General features: G+C 47.7%; 4 protein-coding genes across 4 annotated transcripts in view; 3 read left to right on the top strand and 1 right to left on the bottom strand.

Moving 5' to 3' along the window:
- Window positions 1–477: 477 nt before the first annotated feature.
- LOC119283763 lies at window positions 478–1848 on the bottom strand. The gene is made up of 2 exons (XM_037563176.1): window positions 1601–1848; window positions 478–1534 (listed from the first exon to the last, which is right to left on the bottom strand). The coding sequence occupies exons 1-2, from the start codon at window positions 1846–1848 to the stop codon at window positions 478–480; spliced, it is 1305 nt and encodes a 434-aa protein (XP_037419073.1).
- A 290-nt stretch (window positions 1849–2138) lies between these two features.
- On the top strand, window positions 2139–5884 carry LOC119287219 (short-chain dehydrogenase TIC 32, chloroplastic-like). The gene is made up of 8 exons (XM_037566744.1): window positions 2139–2390; window positions 2478–2709; window positions 3376–3455; window positions 3875–4028; window positions 4130–4208; window positions 4599–4683; window positions 4791–4837; window positions 5440–5884. The coding sequence occupies exons 1-8, from the start codon at window positions 2279–2281 to the stop codon at window positions 5599–5601; spliced, it is 951 nt and encodes a 316-aa protein (XP_037422641.1). The 5' UTR covers window positions 2139–2278; the 3' UTR covers window positions 5602–5884.
- A 1712-nt stretch (window positions 5885–7596) lies between these two features.
- Window positions 7597–12205, top strand: LOC119287218 (probable anion transporter 4, chloroplastic). Its single transcript, XM_037566742.1, has 11 exons — window positions 7597–7926; window positions 8629–9197; window positions 9288–9395; window positions 9554–9709; window positions 9924–10139; window positions 10362–10571; window positions 10672–10809; window positions 10936–11037; window positions 11111–11176; window positions 11311–11395; window positions 11469–12205. The coding sequence occupies exons 1-11, from the start codon at window positions 7842–7844 to the stop codon at window positions 11564–11566; spliced, it is 1833 nt and encodes a 610-aa protein (XP_037422639.1). The 5' UTR covers window positions 7597–7841; the 3' UTR covers window positions 11567–12205.
- A 2692-nt stretch (window positions 12206–14897) lies between these two features.
- Window positions 14898–20863, top strand: part of LOC119287217 — a 9472-nt gene continuing 3506 nt past the window's right edge. The window contains exons 1-8 of the mRNA XM_037566741.1: window positions 14898–15501; window positions 15598–15719; window positions 16328–17131; window positions 17233–17566; window positions 18236–18401; window positions 18630–18732; window positions 18837–18950; window positions 20614–20663. Coding sequence (XP_037422638.1) covers window positions 15001–15501; window positions 15598–15719; window positions 16328–17131; window positions 17233–17566; window positions 18236–18401; window positions 18630–18732; window positions 18837–18950; window positions 20614–20663 — 2194 coding nt within the window. The 5' untranslated portion in view covers window positions 14898–15000. The remainder of the gene's footprint in view (window positions 15502–15597; window positions 15720–16327; window positions 17132–17232; window positions 17567–18235; window positions 18402–18629; window positions 18733–18836; window positions 18951–20613; window positions 20664–20863) is intronic.

The raw sequence follows: 20863 nt of genomic DNA, 5'->3' as shown, positions 1-20863 counted from the left end.
CTATGTTTCCGGTTAATACAATTCTAGCATGAATAATAAACATTTATCATGATATAAGGAAATAAATAATAACTTTATTATTGCCTCTAGGGCATATTACCTTCAACATAATCCAAGCATGGGAACTAAACCAACACAACGTACCATGTATTACTTATTATGTATTCTTCTCAAGACATTGATCATCTCAGACACAAATACACACAAATCTTTTGTTCTTCTCAAACTTCTCACCATCCTTTTCCCTTTCATTGGCTGCTAATGAAGCTTCAAAAATTGTTTGTACCATTGGCTGCAAATGTAATCCTTCCATCAGTTCTATTGGGTTGAAAAGTGGTTTGTCTTTGTCCTCCTCACTTATCACCAGGCTTGGACACAACAAGCAATTACACTTTGCAAGATTTCTTGTCATGCATGATAAACATCACTTCCAGGCCGGTGGTGCTCACTATGTCACCAAGCTATCTTGGCGACACATCATTGTGACATGTCTTGTGAACGTTGAGCCCGAACCCTTGCTCCGGTCCCATAAACACCTAATTCATTTGTATTGCAGTTATTCACTACCTCCCTCGGAAAGTACCAGCAGAATGTGCACTGTAGAGGCCCCGGAACGACACCGGCCGTAGAGGGAAGGCAAGGTGTAGATTTCCCGGTCCCCATGTCAAATACCATGCCTTGATCCCTACCTCTCCCACCTATCCAGTAGACACAGTTACCCTTGAGCCCTGGAACACCTTCGGCATGCATTGACACCGCATTGCTCCTCCCAACAAACACCGAGTATCCCCCTAAGTCAGCCACCGCGTCCCAGCAAGGCCTGCGTCGGGGATTATACTTGAGAACAAATATTTCATCCTCCTCTATACGGCGATGACTGCCTCCCACCAGATGCAAAGTGACGGTACAAGTAGCATTCCTCCAGATCTGGTACAGGTTGCCATTGCAGAACACCAGGTTCTTGGCACTCGTCAAATCCGAAACAGCGATGTACAGTGGGGTGAAACTGCTCGCCGAAGACAAGAGCAGTGGTTGCATGCTAGCCGGCGCGTTCAGGTCCGATCCGGCATTGTGCATTTGAATGATGCGCCTGTTACGCGTTACAAGATCCTCTGCTAATGTCTGGTCCTCGATGATGACGGGTTCGCGGCGGCGGCGTTCCGGTAGGTGGAGCACATAAACATTCCCAAACCGAGTGAGGCAGTAAACCATACCATTTTGACCATTTTGATGGTAGATGACATCGATGAGCTGGTCTCCGGTGGCAAGACGGACGCGGTCAAGGATGGCCCACCTCCTGGCCCCCGCGGTGACGTAGGCGAGCCTGTCGATGTCACAGATGGTGGCGGCGGTGAAGTCGTCCCTAGTGGGGTCAGGCACGAAGACGATCTTGGAGAGCAAGCGGGTGTCGTAGATGAGCGGCGGTAGGAGAATCTCGGCGGCGGCGACTGGGTGGAAGAGGGTGAGCAGGCTTTGGCCGTCGTAGAGGCAGACGGAAAAGGCAAGCCACCCGCCTCCGCAACCGAGGCAGCTCCTAATCGGGTAGGTGGACGTGAACTCGAAGGAGCCGCGCATCGGGGGCAAGGCGTTGGGGCAGGACGAGCCTGAGGGGATTGCCTTGAGGCCGAAGGAGCGGTGCGCGGGGAGCGAGACGATGGCGGCGGGCCGACGTCTGGTGGCGCCGTCGCGGTGGAGGACGAGCAGCGATGGCGTAGGCGGCGCGAGCGCGCGACGCCATGCCGTGCAGGTGCCCCGCACGCTGGTGTAGAACCTGAGGTCGTCGAGGCCATCGGCGACGCGAGTGAGGAGCTCCGGCGGGAGATCTATCCAGCCTTGGAACGACGACATGGCTGGCTGCGGAGGAGAGGATTCCTGCCTCTTTTTCTGTGAGGAATGGAGGGATTGTATGTGGGCCTAGGGTTTCACGATGGGCTTGGCCTGACTTCCTTCTTTATAGCTGATCGATACTTTCCCAAAATCACCTCATGGATTAACTTAATAAAATCAAATCAAAAATTTCACAACACAATCAAAACTTATCCCTCCGGATACGGAAATCAAGTCAAATCTTACCATATTCGCTCCTTTTTTTTAAAATCTTACCAAAACCAAGACTAAATTAAAACTTTCCTCCGTCGTTGCGTAGCAAAAGAGAAAGGGAAGAGACTGCCCGCCGGCCGGCCGCCCGCCCCCTCCATCCTTCCTTGCTTGCATCTATCTTCCGTTCCGCCGGCCGCCGCCTCCGCCTCTGCGTGATTTGACTAGAAGAGAAGAAAAGATGCTGCCTTGGCTCTTCAGCCGCAAGGGCGCCTCGGGCTTCTCCTGGGCATCCACCGCCGACCAGGTCACCGCCGGCGTCTCCGCAGCCGGCCTCACCGCAATAGTCACCGGTACCTACCTACCCCTCCTTTGCCCCTCCCTCCCTCGTTCCATCTGATTCGAGTCGCTGAATCGGTTCCCTGCCATGCCGCTGGCAGGTGCGTCGAGCGGGATCGGCGCGGAGACGGCGCGGGTGCTGGCGGCGCGCGGGGCCCACGTCGTCATGGCCGCCAGGAACCTCGCCGCCGCAGAGGACGTGCGGCAGGCCGTCCTCGCCGAGACCCCCGCGGCGAGCATGGAGGTGATGGAGCTGGACCTCTCCTCCCTGGCCTCCGTCCGCAAGTTCGCCGACGACTTCGCCGCCAGGGGACTCCCGCTCAACATCCTCATGTAAGGCAGCCCCACTTCTCGATAGTTCAGGTTCAGGTTCAGGTTCAGTTGTCAAGACCATTCAGGTTCAGGTTCAGTTAGACAGGGGCTGACGGCCATTAAATTCAGAGAGCAACATCTGCATCATGACTTCATGAGTAGGTTTCTGTCAGTTTGGCTGCAACTTGATAGTTTCAGCAGGTTTCTGTCAACACCGAGCCGATTTAATTTCTGGGTCTCTTTTGTACCGGCTCCGCTTGAACCATAACATGTTAGTCCGAGTAAATGCTGCGACTAGTACATCAGTGTAGGGTGGAAGAAAGATATTCTGGTGATGCCTTCAGTCCTGAATTCAGGAACAATCTTCCAGATTTCCAAATTTTAAGGAGGCTATGGGCATGGGAAATTTCATTTCATGCAACGGTAATCGGTTTGTAGCACTTCACTCTAGACTAGAGTTGGTATGACATTGCTAGTGACCTGGATACAAGATCATAGTATTGGTCAAGTATCTGCTTACGATGCTTCTTGCACCACAACAATTGGCCCTGAATACTTACTGGTTGTACCTTTCTTCAATAATCATCTCGTGTATTGGGACCTAGTGTCTTTCATGCTTGCTCAAGCGTACTCTAATACCTCATCGTGTTCCCTGATTACATACATGATGCTTTCTCTGGCTGGCAGCAACAACGCAGGGGTAATGGCGACCCCTTTCTCCCTCTCAAAGGATGGCATCGAGATGCAGTTTGCAACTAACCATGTCGGTATGAATCGATTACCAACTCAACTCCCATCTACTACTTGACTAGCTGATGAACCCAGTTAACATACCCTGATATGATAAAAAAAAACACTTCATTTCAGAAATAGTGTTGTCAATTTTATTCCAGTGGCATTCCCCAGGCAGCGAGGTTGACTTTTTATGCCTTAATATAAGTTTGAATGGCCCCTTGATGTATCGACATTGCTGTAGTACTGCTGCTCCTGAACTCTGAACCTATATAATTAAAAAGAAAATTGCTGCCAATTCTAGAGCAGTGCAAAACCTGCAAATTGTATCAGCAGACAGTTACAAGCTTGTAATTTCTATTTCTCCTAACCCTACTAGTTCGTTTCTACGTCACCTAACTGTCATGATCCTCCTTTTCTAAAAAAAAACTAACTGTCATGTCATAATATTCAGGGCATTTTCTGTTGACACATCTTCTGCTGGAGACCATGAAGAAGACCTCTCGTGAATCAAACGTGGAAGGAAGAATTGTTAATGTTTCGTCAGAGGGGCACAGGTTTGCATACAAGGAAGGCATCCGTTTCGCCAAGCTAAATGACGAGGAAGAGTATGTAATTTCCGTGCAGTCATTCTTATGTTTTCCCCTACCATTTACTTTATGTCAAGGCAAACGAGAATCACTTGCTGTTTCAACCTTGCGTTGTGCAGGTATAGCACCATTGCAGCATACGGGCAGTCAAAGCTTGCCAACATTTTACACGCTAATGAACTTGCCAGGAGATTTAAGGTATGTCTCGTTCCTTTTAGATTGTGTGCTTGTGGCACTGCGCCATGTCTTGGGTTCGTATTATTTCGAGCTTGTTAGGTCCAGCATGAGTACTTATGCTAGCAAACATCGTCAGTTGGATTTTTTTTTCTCAGAGTCTGCGGTTAGAAATCACACCACTTTCTGGAATAAAAGAAAGCTGAGCGGTTGTTCCACACGATCTTAATGACACATTTCATTTGTTTCTCTGGGTCTGAAATTGTGGGAGAACAATCTGCTTATCTGCATCCAAACCCATTGTCTGAAAGCTGAATTGTTTGCTCTTATTTTCAGTTCTTTATCAATATGATATATAGACTTGTGTTGAGCCCAAGCACGTCAAATCATGATTCAGTATTTTGTTGATAACAGGAAGAGGGTGTTAACATCACTGCGAACTCTCTGCATCCTGGATCTATCATCACGAACCTTCTTCGCCACCACAGCATCATAGATGGTAAACAAAGAAAGAAATATACTCTACTCAGCAGAAATGGAGTGCTTCTTTTGAAACCCTAACTAACGACTGATTTCATGGGGGGGTTTTCCTTCCCGTATCTGCAGTCATGAGCCGGACGCTTGGTAGACTGGTGCTGAAGAACGTCCAGCAGGTGCGCTTCTTTTGCAGCAGTACGCTCAATCTTGACAGCAGGGCCTTGTGTCCATTTTAGATTATATAACAACAGGGGCTCCATGGCTGGTGTTGAGAAACTATCAAACGATAGGTGTAGCATTCCGCGTTATAATAACGTGGCCATGTGATGGGATGTCGTCACATTGCGTCGATGACGAATTGAGCTTGATCTGGGAAATGGCATAGGACGGCAGGATCTGCAGTTGTGGAGTATTACTAGTCTTTTGTCCTAGGTTTGGCGATGTACTCCTTACTAGGGACCTCACCGGCACTGCACTGCACTTGGTCTGCTGCCTCGGGCAGGCCCCTAATATATACTTGAAGATGTACAGTACTAGTTTATTCAGAATGTACAAGTTGATTAGAGAAGTAGAAGAGATCCAGATCTCACTGGGTCATCATCATTTGTTAACACGCGGCTATAGATGTTGAAACTCTGTGGCCAGAAATCAATCAATCATCATCATTATTTCTGTCATTATCCTAGCTCCAAGTCTACTAGCTAGCTCTGACAGTACAAAACACTAGTCTCTTGCTCTTGGGCGATTTGATTTGATTTGGGATTTGGATTTGCAATAGGGGGCTGCGACGCAGTGCTACGTGGCGCTGCACCCGGGCGCGAAGGGGGTGTCGGGGAAGTACTGGAGCGACAGCAACCTGTACGAGCCGAGCGACAAGGCCAAGGACGCGGAGCTGGGGAAGAAGCTGTGGGACTACACCCTCGACCTCGTCGTGGCCTGAAGAATGCCTGACCTGGTTTGGTTTGGTTTGGTTGATTGGGAGAGATGAGATGAAAGATATGGGAGGAAGTCGATACGGTATAATGGACAGTAATGTAATACTGTATATACAACAAACAGCTGAGTCTGCGTGTCTGGTAAAAGTAAAACAGACAAATAGGGAGAGAATTTGATCCATGTGTCTGAATTCCGTCATGTGCAGATGCAACAAGAGAATTTTTGTTGGTGCAGTATGAATATGCTCTCCCCTCCCCTCTCCAATGAGAGGGACAGGGAGCGTCCTCCATACGGTATCTGGGCTGTGAGATACTGCCTCCTTGCTTCTATTCTTTTTCTTGACAAGGATGGCTCCCTCCGTCCCAAAATAAGAGTGTCTTATGACACTCTTATTTTGGGACGGAGAGTGTACTATTTATAATAGTACATTTTCAACTGGCTCCTCACTCTCCCACATTTATCCCGGCGCACAGTCCAGACCATGCCTGGGCCGAAAAACCGTGTCCGACCAGACCCCACATAACGAGGTCAAATGTCCACGCTCTCCAGCACCCCTCAAACCCAGCCATATGTGGGGCGATTATGAGGCGGTCCATGCTGGACTGGCCTATGCCAGCCCCACACCACCTCAAACCAAACCCTAGGCCTCACTCTCGACTGCTCTGCTCCACTCCCTTTCCATATTGTCCTCTCCCTTCTCCTCCGCTCCACCATGGCCGGCTCAGGCAGCAGATTGGGAGTCCAAAACCGACCCAATTGATTGTGATGTGGTTGCTGCGGAGTCTTCGATCTGTGTTGTCCGACAAGGGGCTCGCCCTCCATCGCTCGCGGTTGGACAAGGGCGGCTCTTCGAGCTTCACGTCATGCCCGGCGGGTGTCCAGGGTGAATGCAACCGCGGGCCGAGGCGCTCCGAGCCATCACCGAGTGGACCAACGTCGCTCATGCAACTTCGGTGTGTCGTCTTCGGCATGTACTCCCATGCACCGTTGGTTGCTCTTGTTGCGTCCTCTGAGCGTGCGGCGGCTCCCGGAGTCCGAGGCATGGCGACTCGGCTCACCGGGCAGAAGGGCCGGCGCGGTGGTGCCCCATTTGTCTGCCTGTCATCTGACGACGACGATGACCCACCGCATGGGTTCCACAACCAGCTCTAGAACGTCCGTGGCGGAGCGCCTATACCGCGAGCCGTCTCGCCCAGGCTCCTTGAGCCGCCCGCACCACTTGCTCGGATGCAACGGATTAATTCCCGCCGGGACAACTTGGATGGCTGAGCTCGGGCGGATTCCCTCATGGGACCGGCGAAGAGACATGCGGACGACAAACTCCTCCTCGTCCCCCGCACGAGATGAGGTCCTAGACGGCGGATCCAGAGTTGTTGGACTCGGATCCATTGCCCGCCATGTTGGAGATGGCCGGAGATCATCGAAGATAAGATATGGTTAGATCAGAGCGGATTGAAATTGGAGTAGATTGACAAGTGGCTAGGGTTTTGTCCGGATGCCTAAAGGGAGGGGATATTTGTGGGGTCGGGGTGAGCCAGCTTGGGTTGGATCCGACGCGTCCTGACGTGCCTGGGCCTCCCTATATTCACCCCAGACATGAACTGATAGTCTGAACGTATAGGGACGGTATGAGGGATGCAGTTGGGTCGGTCGGACGGACGTGTAGGGGGTGGAGGGAAGCTTTTGTCCGGTGGTTGTGCCCGAGCGAGCCGAGACAGACGCTAGTTGCCAGAAGATCCACAGTGGGCCCACTGGTCTGCGTCTTGTTGTTCATGAATACGAGGAGGGAGCGGAGCGGAGCCCCGTGATGCAGAAGGGGACACGACACGCCAGCTCCAGCTCCAGCTCCAGCTCCAGCTTTGGAGGCGGAGCAGATCGGACGGACGCGAGAGCACGCCGACGTGGAGGAAGCCTCGCCGTCCGTGGCGGTGGCGGTGGCGGAGGGAGATTTTACCAGGCAGATGCCCATGTGTTTTCGCTGGCGCTTTTGATTGAGGAGAGGTGAGAGAGAGTCCACTTATCCGCACGTCCACCTCTCCTTCTCGTCCCCTCCCCTCACTCGCTCGCTCCATGGCTTCCTCCCTTTCCTTCTTCACCGGAGACAGATGCTGCCCCTGAGCTGAGCTGCTTCCTTCCGGCAGCTTCCCTGACCTGAGCTTGCTGCTACCTGGAGTGGACGCAGCAAGCTCCTCCAGCAGAGCAGAGCAGCCTTCCTCGCCTCCTCCAGCAGAGCATTCCTTCTGGATGGCCATGGCGATGGGGGCGGTGCTCTCCTCCAGCAGAGCAGCCTTCCTCGCCTCCTCCTCCTCCTCTTCTTCACCAGCAGCAGGTGCGTACTCGACAGATTCTTCATTCCCATCCTTCCTTCACTCTCTTGGTTTGGTTAGGGGGGAATGACACGAATCCACCAGCTGGAGTAGTAGATTAGTAAGTACTCCCTCCGTAAACTAATATAAGAGCGTTTAGAATACTAAAGTAGTGATCTAAATGCTCTTATATTAGTTTACAGAGGGAGTATTACACCAGAACCAACACACTAGATACCGAATTGACAGTTTCCCAGATTAAAAGCGTGCATGCATTGGGTTTGTACCAAACACAAACAGAGTATAGGAATCTCTTTCTTTTCTTTCCTAGGACATTTCCTTCCTATGTTATGTCTTGGGAGGAAATTGCACGCCCACTCACTTTTCGAGTGCCATCCTCTCACATTCCTATACTAGTTGTAATTCCTCCGTTTTAATTAGTTTCCTCCAAACTGAATGAGCCCTACAGCATTCCATCGCTCAACACTCCACAACCATAAATACTACTCCCTCCGTAAACTAATATAAAAGCTGGCGTTTAGAGCACTATCACAGAGGGAATCTAGAAATGCACCTGTCACAGAGGGAATACAGAGAGTGTAGTGACACTGAGTTAGTTGTGTCTTGTTTTCCCTTGAGATGCCTTCTGCACTTCTGTTGCAGGCCTAACCTTTATGCTCAACTGACTGCTGCTCTTACATACATACATACATACATACATACAGGAAAGCAGCAGCAACATCACACCATGATGATGATCAAGTATTCCTCTACGTCGTCGCCACACACCAGGTGGCCGGTGTGCTCCCAGCTGGTTGCCGGAGACAGAAATGGAGGAACCGGCCGGCATGTCTCCAGGAGCACCGGGAACCAATTCTCTGCCCACATTCAGATTCAGCAGCCTCAGCTCAACTCTACTCCCATGAGGCTCTGCAACAATAATGCAGGCCTGGTGAAGAGGAGGGTCCTGTCAAGGGTCGAGTGCTTCCTATCCTCGGACCCGGTCACCAGCGGATGGCACAAACCCAAGAACCTCACCGGCCTCGACACCGCCGGGGTGCTGCAGCCCGAGTACAGAGCGCCCGTCAGAAAGCAGCGCGGAGACTGCAGGGCCGAGCAGTACGAGATGACCGGGGCGCCGCTGGGCGACGTCCCCGCAGAGGCCGCCGTCCTGGTCGGAGATGCTGCTAGCCCAGAGGCTGCTTCTTCTCCCGCCTGGTGGCAGCAGTTCCCCAAGCGCATGACCATCGTCGTCCTCTGCTTCTTCTCATTCCTGCTCTGCAACATGGACCGTGTGAGTTCATTAGTGCTTTGTGTAACTGAACCTTTTTTCTGTTGTGACTGTTATTTCAGTACTGAGAATTAATTGACTGAACCCTGCCAGGTCAATATGAGTATCGCCATCCTCCCGATGTCAGCGGAGTTCGGCTGGAGCCCGGCGACCGTTGGCCTCATCCAGTCTTCTTTCTTTTGGGGCTACCTTCTCACTCAGGTACATTGCTATATTCGTACCTAGAGCATTTTTCTCTGCATTTGTTTCTTATTGTTCAGTGTTCACCTTCGCTTGCAGTCGCAGATTCTTGATTTTAGTTTCAGTTTCAATTGAATGTACATGGGCACCGTCCTTGATTTCGTGAACTTGTGTTGCAGATTCTTGGAGGCATTTGGGCTGACCGTTTTGGCGGCAAGGTGGTCCTTGGGTTCGGGGTTGTATGGTGGTCTATTGCAACAATTCTTACACCATTTGCTGCCAAGCTTGGCCTTCCGTTCCTACTCGTCGTGCGTGCTTTCATGGGAATAGGCGAGGTAGATGTCTTCTACTGCCCCCTCTAAATTACTTTATGCTATTCATCAGATGTATAGACAACATATGCCTTAAAATGTTATGGATCATCAAGTATTTGGATATATATATCAGCTTCTTAGAATTATTAGTAGCACAGACACCGTTAATAAATCAATCTCTTGTTGCAAAAAATGCCCTTTTGGCTTATTTTTCTTATATCTATTTTTCCAACAGGGTGTTGCCATGCCGGCCATGAACAACATCCTTTCCAAATGGATCCCGGTTTCAGAGAGGAGCAGATCTCTTGCATTGGTATACAGTGGAATGTACCTTGGTTCAGTTACCGGCCTGGCCTTCTCACCTTTCCTGATAAGCAAATTCGGCTGGCCTTCTGTTTTCTATGGATTTGGGTCCCTGGGAAGCATCTGGTTTACACTGTGGCAACTCAAAGTAAGACATACCAATTTTTTGCACTCCTTTCTCACCTTCTGCCATGCGGTGCTATTTCTCAGTGCACTTGCATATGTCATAAGTACTTGCTGTGCACAGAATTTAATTTAACATGAACAGCTCTGGAAATGAGAATGCTAAACTTTTACTTGGTGACGTTTTTTCGGCTTTTAGATTCTCATCCTTGCTATTCAGCTCATTGCTGGTCTCTGTTCTAATTAGGCGCGCAGCTCTCCGAGTGAAGATCCGGAAGTAACCGAAGATGAAAAGAGGCACATACTAGGTGGTAGTACCTTAAAGGAGCCTGTTACCTCCATACCATGGAAGTTAATCCTATCAAAGCCTGCAGTATGGGCCCTCATAGTATCACATTTCTGCCATAACTGGGGAACATTCATTCTCCTTACATGGATGCCCACATACTACAATCAGGTAATTTATTAGTGCAAAATGTTGGGCATTCATCATTGCTCGTCCGGTTTTATACAGGTTCATGTCATGCATGCTGTACCCACCGAACGGTTTTATACAGGTTCTGAAGTTCAATCTCACCGAGTCCGGGCTTCTGTGTGTCCTGCCGTGGCTGACAATGGCCGTGTTTGCAAACGTTGGTGGCTGGATAGCTGACACACTTGTTGCGAGAGGGGTTTCGATAACAAATGTTCGCAAGGTAAGTTCATTTTCAGTACCTTGTTAATTATTTCCTGTGTGTATTTTTTTTGTGTGTGTCTGGGCAAAAGTTCGTTCTGCGCATAGTTGCCAATCTTGACATGCTTTGCAACCTGTCTCCGTGCAGATCATGCAATCTATCGGTTTTCTTGGACCAGCCTTGTTCTTGACACTGCTGAGCAAAGTCCGCACACCAGCCATGGCCGTGCTGTGTATGGCATGCAGTCAGGTTTGCACTTCTGAAACACAAATAAATCTTGTGCTATGATTGGTTGCTGATATTTCTGTTCATTTTTTGGTAGGGGAGTGATGCTTTTTCACAGTCTGGGCTGTACTCGAACCACCAGGATATAGGACCGCGTTACGCGGTAATGTCCTCGTCTGAATTGTCACTGTTCTTGTGTTCACTAGTTCTTCAGATAAGACATTGGCTACTGGTTGCTTGATTTGGCTTGCGATCCGATGAATGTGTCTGACTAGACAGTGTCCTGCAAAATTGCAGGGGGTGCTTCTTGGGCTGTCGAACACCGCCGGCGTGCTTGCAGGAGTTTTTGGTACTGCTGCCACTGGCTACATCCTTCAGAAAGGTGAAACCCTGTTTTCACACAGAATATGCAACTCTTTCATATGCTAACTTCCTACTGTATTTATCGCTCGCAGGCTCTTGGGACAGCGTGTTTCAGGTGGCTGTTCTGCTGTACATAGTAGGGACAGTGGTGTGGAACGTCTTTTCGACCGGAGAGAGGATCCTCGAATAAGCCATGGGACGGACGCTCCTATGCGCCGCTATACGAAAATAAGCTGATTTTTGCTGATGTCTGTCTTTTTGGTGTACGCAAGAAGTAAACCAGAGCGAGAGATACCCTATGAAAAAACTCGCGTTTTTTAGCAAGAGATACAGTAGCTGCATTTGATGTTCGGGCTGCGGAAAGAGTGAAGATCACACAGAAGAGCCGCACTTGATGTTTACACTTGGTTAAATTTTTGCTGTGAAAGTCAAGATGCTAGGCTTGGAACCAAAGAATTCTCTGAATCTGAAAGCGCTGCTGCACGGAGGGAATTAATGCCACACCTTGCACCAAATCCTAGCTTAGCACCTTGCGTCTGTTTATTCCTGGAGGAAGTCCCAAGACTCCAAGCTACTTTCCCCCTGTTTCAGCTTTTGCACCAACTAAAGAATTCCACATGGTTGTTCTATTTTCCTGATGAAACCGATGTTTTAACCATGTTTGCAGCTGCTGCCAAATTCATGCGGTACTATTACACAAGCATTTTTGGGAGAACAATGTTCTTTTTTATGTTGCGATATTTGCTGTTATTATTACTGTTTCGCGTGTCATGTATGACTACTATATCACATGACAATGACTTTATTTTTGCAATGTGTAAAACAAATATATTGGCGCATCTAAACGCTGACTTGGCGAATTATCGTATGGTAATCCTTTACTTAAAACTGTTTTATTTTTCTCCTTAGAGGTTTGTCTCAGAGTAGTGTCTGGTGCCGATTCCGGAAATGTTGATAATTCTGCCTGCCTATGCCGCCACCATCTGCAAAAATAATTGAACATGCAAAGTTCTGAAAATAATAGGTCAAATCCTTGGTGTACTTTCCTTGAACATGCCGTATATTGTCGTTTTACTTTCCCTTTTCATATTTTTCCACCGCGACAAGACTTCTTGCGGTGAATATCGACAGCGCGAATGTGATTTGCAATGAAAATGGTATGATAATCTTCTGCCGTGCCGTTATACTACATTGAATGATGAATGTTTGTTTCTTTGCACATGGATGCTTTGAACTCTGTTGCTCCGTTATTGGAGGGAGTGGGGTCCGGCCTAGCTAGAGGTTTATGAACATGTTGTATTTTCTTCTTCTGTGATATATGTATTTCTTCCTTGCAACCTTATTTATGAAGATGTCAGCAGTGGACAAGTGGAGACACAACACAAAGTGTTTTAAATATTTAAGTTTCCCTCAAGATTTCAATTTTTCTTGAATGGTTATTCCATATACTACGAAGAAAAGAAAAGGTGAAGGGGGGAAGAAAAGATAAACCCTGCTTGCATCCAACCTCTCCAACCAATCATATGATAAAACTAGTCGCTTTTTCGTTAGAGGTCAGCCTCAAACTAGCGACTGCTTGCCTACACCACCACCATCTCTGGCTGAAAATAGTTGGTTAAGCAAAGTTGTCATTAAAGTATGCCAAATCCTTGGTGTACACGAGGAGAAATGGTATTGCAACTGCTGCATATAGTCCTTTCACTATATACACTTTTCCCTTTTCATGCGAGAACGACATAGATGCAATTTACAACGGAAGTGGTTTAGAATTGGTATAATATTAGTAGTGTAGGAGAAATCTTTTATACCGTTATACATCGAATGACCAGACGTTCTTTTGCACGTGGTGCTTTGAACTCAGCTGGGATCCGGTTGTGAGATCTATGAAACACGTCATTTTTTTTTCATCCAGGATAGTGGGACCCAACGCGAGTACATTTTTTTCAATAGTTTTATTCTAAGGAGCCATTTTGTAGGGAGTAATAAACTCATGCTGAATCATATACTAATGGTTGGAGCGTCACCCTGTGAGAGGAAGCTGCACGCACATTTTTATTTAAAAATATACATAGAGTCTTCACCTCCATTTAAAAAAACATCCAAAAAATCCTCACCTCCATCTAAAAAATAAACAAAAAAAAATATCATCATAGCCTTATCAGCGAGCGCCGCTTTGCATAGCCCTCCATTTAAAAAAATACATGGGGTCCTCACCTCCATCTACAAAAAAATTTCAAAAAAAATCCTCACCTCCATAAAAATATTCCAAAAGCTTTCTCACCGCGGCCAACCAGCTTGCGCCACGTGGCATAGCTGGTTGGCCGCTCTTCTTCTGACGCTTAATGGGTTTAATTTCCAGCAACTGCTTGGCTAAGTATGAACTAATCGCGTGTTGGTTTCTATTCAAAAAAAAAGAGAGTAATTGGTTTCTCCCTTGCAATCTTGGCTATGAAGATGCCAATGTGAACAACCGGAGGAAATGATAATGCATTTTCAGAAGATATAAAGGAAAACAATACTCCCTCCAATCCACAAAGTTGTATTAAACCTCCGACAAGTAATATGGATCGAAGAGAGTAATTCACTTTGCAACATTTAAGTTTCCCTCCATAATTCTATCTTTTGAATAATAATTCCATATACAAAGAAAAAAAGAAGGAAAAGGAAGACTGTGTGTTAAAACTATTGTCTTTTTTCTTGCCATTCTCAAACTAATGACCGGTGGCCCACATCACCACCATCTATGTATAAAAGTAGTTGAATGAGCAACTGTTGTATATGGTCCTTTCACTATACTTTTCCTTTTTGGTCAGAATTGTCCTTGCTCACCGATGACGTAAATGCAATTTGAAACAACAACAATAACAATAATAATAACAACAACAACAACAATAACAACAGCAACAACAAACAACAACGGAGAAAACTTATATATTGTTATACATCAGATGATCATCATTTGATTGCACATGGATGCTTTGAACTCTGTTGTTGTTGTTGTTGTTGTTATTGTTGTTTGAGAATGCTTTGAGACGGTGGGATGAGGCCATGAGGTCTACAAACACATCATTTTTTCATCTTCTGGTGTGCCGGGACCCGGCCATGGGTAGAAATTTTTGTAGTTTTTGCTATAGTTTTTTTAAATAAATGTAGTTTCTGTTAGAGTGGGAGGCATTTTGTAGCCGCGGGACCTACCAGGTAGCTAATCGTGTAATCGGTCCCTTCCTCGCAATCTTGTCTCAGAATATGTCAATGCGGATAACGAGAGAAAACAGTAATGGATTTTTTTTTGCGGACATAAATGGAAACCAATAATGGATTTTGCAATATTTTAGGTTTCTCACCACATTGCCATTTTTTTTGAGCATCAGTACAGACACAAGCGCTCGTATACACGCGCATACACTCATCTCTATGAATCATTGCCATTTCTTTTGAATGAATCATTATTGCATATACGAAAGGGAAGGAAAGGAAATGAAAAGGAGAGGGAAGAAAAATCGTGTCTTTAGCTAATCTCTCCGGCCAACCAAATTCGTCTCCACCTTGACTTGCTTCGACTCCACCTCCGTTGGTTGCCTCCGTCCCCTCCGACCAAACCCCAATGCCTCGCCGCGGCCGCCGATGGCCGACGCCCCGCCGCCCGCGCCCGTGACCGCGCCGCGCCGACGCCCCCGCAGAGAGCCGTCGGAGCCCCGGAGCGAGAGCGACTGGGAGGAGGGATCCAGCAGCAGGGAGGGCTCCCCGGGCGCCGACAGCGCCGACGGAGACGCCGTGCGCCGCGCCGCGCGCCGCTGGAGCGACGACCGGGCCGCGCGGATCTCGGGCACCGCCGCCGACGCCGGCTGGTGGCTCGGCGAGATCGAGCGCGACCGCGTGCGCCTCGTCCGGGACTGGGTCCAGGTCCAGATGGAGGCCGCGCGCGACCGCGACCGCGACCAGGGCGGCGCCGACGGCGGCGACCCGCCGCACCCGCCCCCGTCGCCCGCCGCCGGCCCCCGGATCCGCGGCCGCCAGGCCAGGCTCGAGCTCGTCATGCGCCTCGCCGCCGACCGCCACGCCGAGCTCCAGCGCCTCTCCCTCCGCCGCGCCGTCTCCGCCTTCCCCCACCGCAACCGAATCCACGTGCGTGCGTCGTCCTCCACCTACAAGCCGCCGGCCACTGTTCCATTAGCTGTAGCACGATTGCTCATTTCTTACTAGAGATTTTTCTAACCACAGGCGCTGCTCCGGGGAAGGTTTCTGCGGAACGGCGGCCTGCCGGAGGAGGAGAGGAGGCAGCCGTCGGTGGCCGCCAGGGAGCTCGGGCAGCTCCGGCAGCGCCACCCCGTCTCCGGCCTCAGGTCAGCAAGCTCGCATCTTTATCCTTGCTGCTGCTGCTGCTGCCCATGCTTAGTGGATAATAGCAATAGCATTCCATTTATTTTCCTGGAAAGGATTTATGCAAGCGAAATTATTGATTTTGGGACTACTAATTGATGGGTCATTGTCGGGACATTCTGCTTCTGTTGCTTTGGTTGGAGGAGGTCCATCTTATATGTATGGAGTGCCCATGCATGCATGATTCTTAGTGGTTAGTTGTACTGATGCTGATATCGCTACAGTTTGATCATTTTGTTTGCGCCCCATTTTGCTGATATTTGTCCTAATCAAACGTATGCATGATGTTTGGAGCAATGATGGTTATACGATGCCCACGGATTTAATCATAAGATTCCAATAACGGATCAATCGATGATGTTAAGCTTAAGCAAGCATTTACTCACTAAACTCACAAAATGTATTTTTGTCCTGGTTCATGTTGAAATGTGTGATTTATTCTTTATCTGAAGTGAAATGCTGTAATCTCATATGCGAGTTCGGGACCAATTTAGCTGTTGCACTTATAATGTACTTGCATGAACGTTTTACTGTGAACTAAATAATAACTAGAGGAGGATTTCCGTTTCAGATTGGAGAATCTTGTACGAGGTCAAGCAGCTAGCCGGTCGGATTCATCTTCAGCTCAGACTGTCGAGCTCTCAACCATTGACCATTCTGAATCAAGCCGTGCTGCTTCTGAAGATACTCAGGACATGCATCGACAGGCAAACGATAATGTTGATCTTCAGCGAATTGGAGAGACAGCAACAGGGTCAGATTATGGAAGCAATGCTCCTAGTATTGCTGAAGGATTGTCCGAGCCTCATAGTCAGGAGGAGGGTTGGCAGGAAGATTTGGAGGTGGTGGATAGAAGAAGAGACTGGGATCAGTTTTCCCATGCTATTACTACGACTGGAGAGGGATCTGGCAGAAACTGGATTGAAAGTGCGGACAGCAGTTCATCATCGTCTGATGAGAGGACAACAGAGGCTGGAGATCGTCAAGGTGCCTCGTATCTTCTGGAAACAAGTGATGAGTCAACAATTAGTGATAATAATCTTCCTGAAGCACATGAAGAGCAGCTTGACAGTAACCATCTCCCCGAAGCGCTTGAAGGCAATAATCATCTCCAAGAAGCGCGTGGAGAGTGGAACAGGGAGGGTAATGATCCCGCACAAGTGCGTGATGAGTGGCCCAGTGACGATCATTTTCCAGAAATGAATGAAGTGTGGCACGACGACGATGAGTCCAATGGGAGTGCGCATAACTGGCATGACGATCATTCAGAGCAACCCGTTGACCAGGAGTCTACGCTCATCAGAAGAGTTAATACATTTACCCCTGGCGATGACGATAATGTCTACAGCACAGAACTAAGGGAGCTTCTAAGCAGGTTTTTCTTTCTTTCTTTCTTGCACTAAGACTAAGAGAAGCTCAGCACCAAACGTGACTTATTATTAACGCTGATATATACATTGTTCAATAATTCTGCAGAAGGAGCGTTTCTAATCTTCTTGATAGCGCTTTCCGTGAAAACCTAGACCGCCTTATCCGGTCATACGTTGAACGCCAAGGTCGTGGTCCTCTCTCTTTGAATCTGCAAGGAACACCTGCGGTAGCAGCAGCAACCCCTGACCAGCAGGAGCAAGATCAAGAAGAGCAGCGGCATGGAGATGACGACGAGGAACAGCAACTTCTTCGTGATGCTGCAAATGTTAGGCCTCGCTTAGTGATCCCACCTCCACCTATGCCTCCTCGTCAACCACTTTGGCATTCGGAGCTGCATCATAACAACTGGATGAGACAGAACATCAACCGCTCCGATATCGTGAGCTATTCTCTTTGACATTCTTATTACTGCACACACTTTTATTCACTTTTTAATTTCTTTTGCCGCATTAAAAAATGTGGTAAAAGGGGGAAGTTTCTGTTAGATATTCCTAACCCAAGACCCTTCATGTCCGATAGCATGTTAGATATTCCTATCAACCAACTATCCCAAAAGACCGATCTGTTAGAAGAGGAGACATAATATATCTAACAGTTCCCTCCCTTAACGGTATGTCGTTTAGGTAGAAGTGAGGCACCTGCGGAGGCTGTGCCTCACAGGCGTGTGCTCTTGCCAGCCGAGCCCTGCTCGGTTCTCGTTTGCATTAATTTGGACTATTTTATTTGTTGGCATTTCAAAAACGTGGTTAAAAGGGGGAAGTTCCCTCCCTTGACTGTACATTTTGTTTAGGTAGAAATGAGGTACCTGCAGAGGCTGCGCCTTGGACGCGGGTGGGCGAGCTTACAGGCATGCGCTCTAGCCAGTCGAGCACCGCTTGGTCTTGTTTGCTTTAATTTGGACTATTTTGTTATAGATAATCGGATTTGCAATAACTTCCCTTCTTTGTAAGATTGATGGGAGGACATTTTAAGTTATTTTAGGGAAGTTTTGCAGGCTATATATCAAAAGCTAAAGGCATATAATGTTTCTTCTGGTTTGCTTCTGCAGGAATGGGAGGCTATTAATGATTTGAGGGCTGATATGGCTAGACTTCAGCAAGGTATGGGTCATATGCAAAGGATGTTGGAAGCTTGCATGGATATGCAGCTTGAGTTACAACGTTCTGTGAGGCAGGAAGTTTCCGCGGCCTTGAATCGCTTCATCGGGGAGCAAGGTTAGTAACTCCTGTTTTCGACATAAACTCTTATGGTGGATCCTGGGCTAATTTAGAAAGGAAGACATAGCTTGGCATGCTCGGTCTCACCTTCAAAAAATGCTGGTAGTTATCCATTAACAGCACCTTTTATTGCTAAATTTAGTCTTGGTGTAGAGCTTTGCCTTTTATCTTTTTTCTTGTGCTTATACGATTGTACCCTGAATGCCGATGTACATGGTGTCTCAGGGGAACCCAAGGAGACCATCGACGATGGATCGAAATGGATGAATGTGAGGAAAGGCACTTGCTGTGTATGCTGTGATACTCCGATCGACTCTCTTCTGTACAGGTTGGTTTTTTATCCATTATTATTAGGGTGCAAGCTGTTGAAACATATGATTGCCTATTATTATCCAGTAGTGTTCTGAGCATGATTTTTCGTGGGTGGCGCAGATGTGGGCACATGTGCACATGCTCGAAATGCGCGAACGAGTTGGTTCGAAGTGGAGGGAAGTGTCCGCTGTGCCGCGCACCCATTATTGAGGTGATCCGAGCTTACTTCATCATGTAACTAGATGGTACGTAGAATATACAAGGAGGAGAGGAAGAAGGCGATGGAAGCTTTCTCTTGCAGCAAAGGATAATATAACCTGGACTATGATATGATGATGATGATGATTGTTCGATTTTTTTGGACACATTGGTTGGTTGGTGTGTGGGTGTGTGTATAATCCTTGGCCTCACCAATGTGTTGGTTTCCCCCCTCCTCTGATGTAGTGTAAGTATATGTGTTTCTTGGGTGGTCTTCACTGATTTATTCATGGGTTTTTTTCTTCTTCTTACAAACAAAGTTGACCTGGTGAGATTGCTCAGCCCTCTCTAAAACAATGATGTCTCACATAACATCGTCCTAATAATCGTGCTGAAATGAAATGAAATTCGTATTTGGATGGAGAAGAGCATCGTCCTATAAAAGTGCGTTGTCAGGATGAATAATTCTTGGTTGTCTGACATTTTTCACACAACCAATTTGCATAAGAGGGCCCGAGGATCCGTTTACCTGTTTGTTTATTAAATTGGAAACCATTTGGATCTATTTACACAGGAGGATCTATTTACTTGTTTGTTTATAAAATTGGAAACCATTTGGATTTTTTTTCTACTTTGCAAGTGATTTAGAAGGGAAATTTCTGCTGAGGACCAACATAACATTTTCCTTTTTCTGTCACAACTGACAACCACAATATGCACCTAATCTTCCGGATGGCGTTATATATGGTCCTTAATTGAAATTTTCCTTTGTGTGTTTGTGGCAACTGTAATATGCGCCTATTATTCAAGGAAAGTCTTGGTGTAATGTACACATTTCCACGATTTGAGTTCTCTGTATGATTCAAAATGTCGTGGCGTCTGAATGCTCCATTTCTATTTCTGTGTTTTTCAAATCGTGTGAGCCAAAGATGCAGTTGGATTCTAAATTAAGAGGAGGCTGTTTTGAGACGATTTAAAATGATTTGCAGTTGTGTAGTAGTACAAGAGCAAGTTCAAGCGGCAGGCGTCCTCTCCCACTCTTCAAATTTTAAACCCAATCCCATTGCAACCGCTATCCGATACCGGTTTGCAAAAAGACGAACTCGCCAGATCTCTTCCGCCGCTCGGCTTTTATCTAGACCTCAAGAGAATCTTTGGAAAAACCACCCCCCTCTTCGTGGCCGCCCGAAACTCACCCCCGACTCTCTTACAGACGAGACAAAATATGGCCGTTGCAAAATAGTACAATCATTTCGAGATATAGCAGCAGTTTGAAAATAGCAACTACAGTTTCAAGTTTGGCAGCAGTAGTACAAGAATTTGAGAAGTCAAATTTGAAGAGTTTGTTGGGCTCCTCACGGCTATAATAACTCCTCTTCGACCTCTGCCAAGCGGGCCCCACCCCTCGGTGACCGATGGGCGGTAAGAAAAGAAAAGAAAAGAAAAAGGAAGGCCCCAGCTTTCACTTCCAGGCAGCACACGAGTGGAGTGGCGAGCCATGGCGACTCCTGCCGCCGCTCCGCCGCCATTCTCCGACGCGACCTCCTACTCCGACTCCGGCTCCGATGGGTTCGTATTCCTGCACCCTCCTTCCTCCGGCGGGTCCTCGGACGAGGACGATTCCTCCCCCTTCTACGCCCCTAGATTGATTAGATTACAGATTAGAAAAGATAGATCTCTGATGCGTCTGCGGCTGCAGGTCCGGCGACAGCGAGGAGGAGGCATCTCCGATGGTGTGGGATTCACAAGGTACCTACTTTTTCCCTCCCTCCCTGCCACTATCTTCTGCACCATTCAGTTTCACTTCATGTATGGGCCTAAAATTCAGTTTCACTTCATGGAGTATCATTCATTCTTTAGAGGAAATTCAGTTTAACTTCATGGAGTATCATTTTTTTAGAGGAAATCATGGAGTATCATTCATCTTTTAGATAAGATTTCTCTGCATT

Source organism: Triticum dicoccoides, chromosome 4A (assembly GCF_002162155.2).
Source record: "Triticum dicoccoides isolate Atlit2015 ecotype Zavitan chromosome 4A, WEW_v2.0, whole genome shotgun sequence".
NCBI lineage: Eukaryota > Viridiplantae > Streptophyta > Magnoliopsida > Poales > Poaceae > Triticum > Triticum dicoccoides.
Note: the sequence above shows the minus strand (reverse complement) of the source record. Positions and strands in the feature narration are given on the sequence as shown.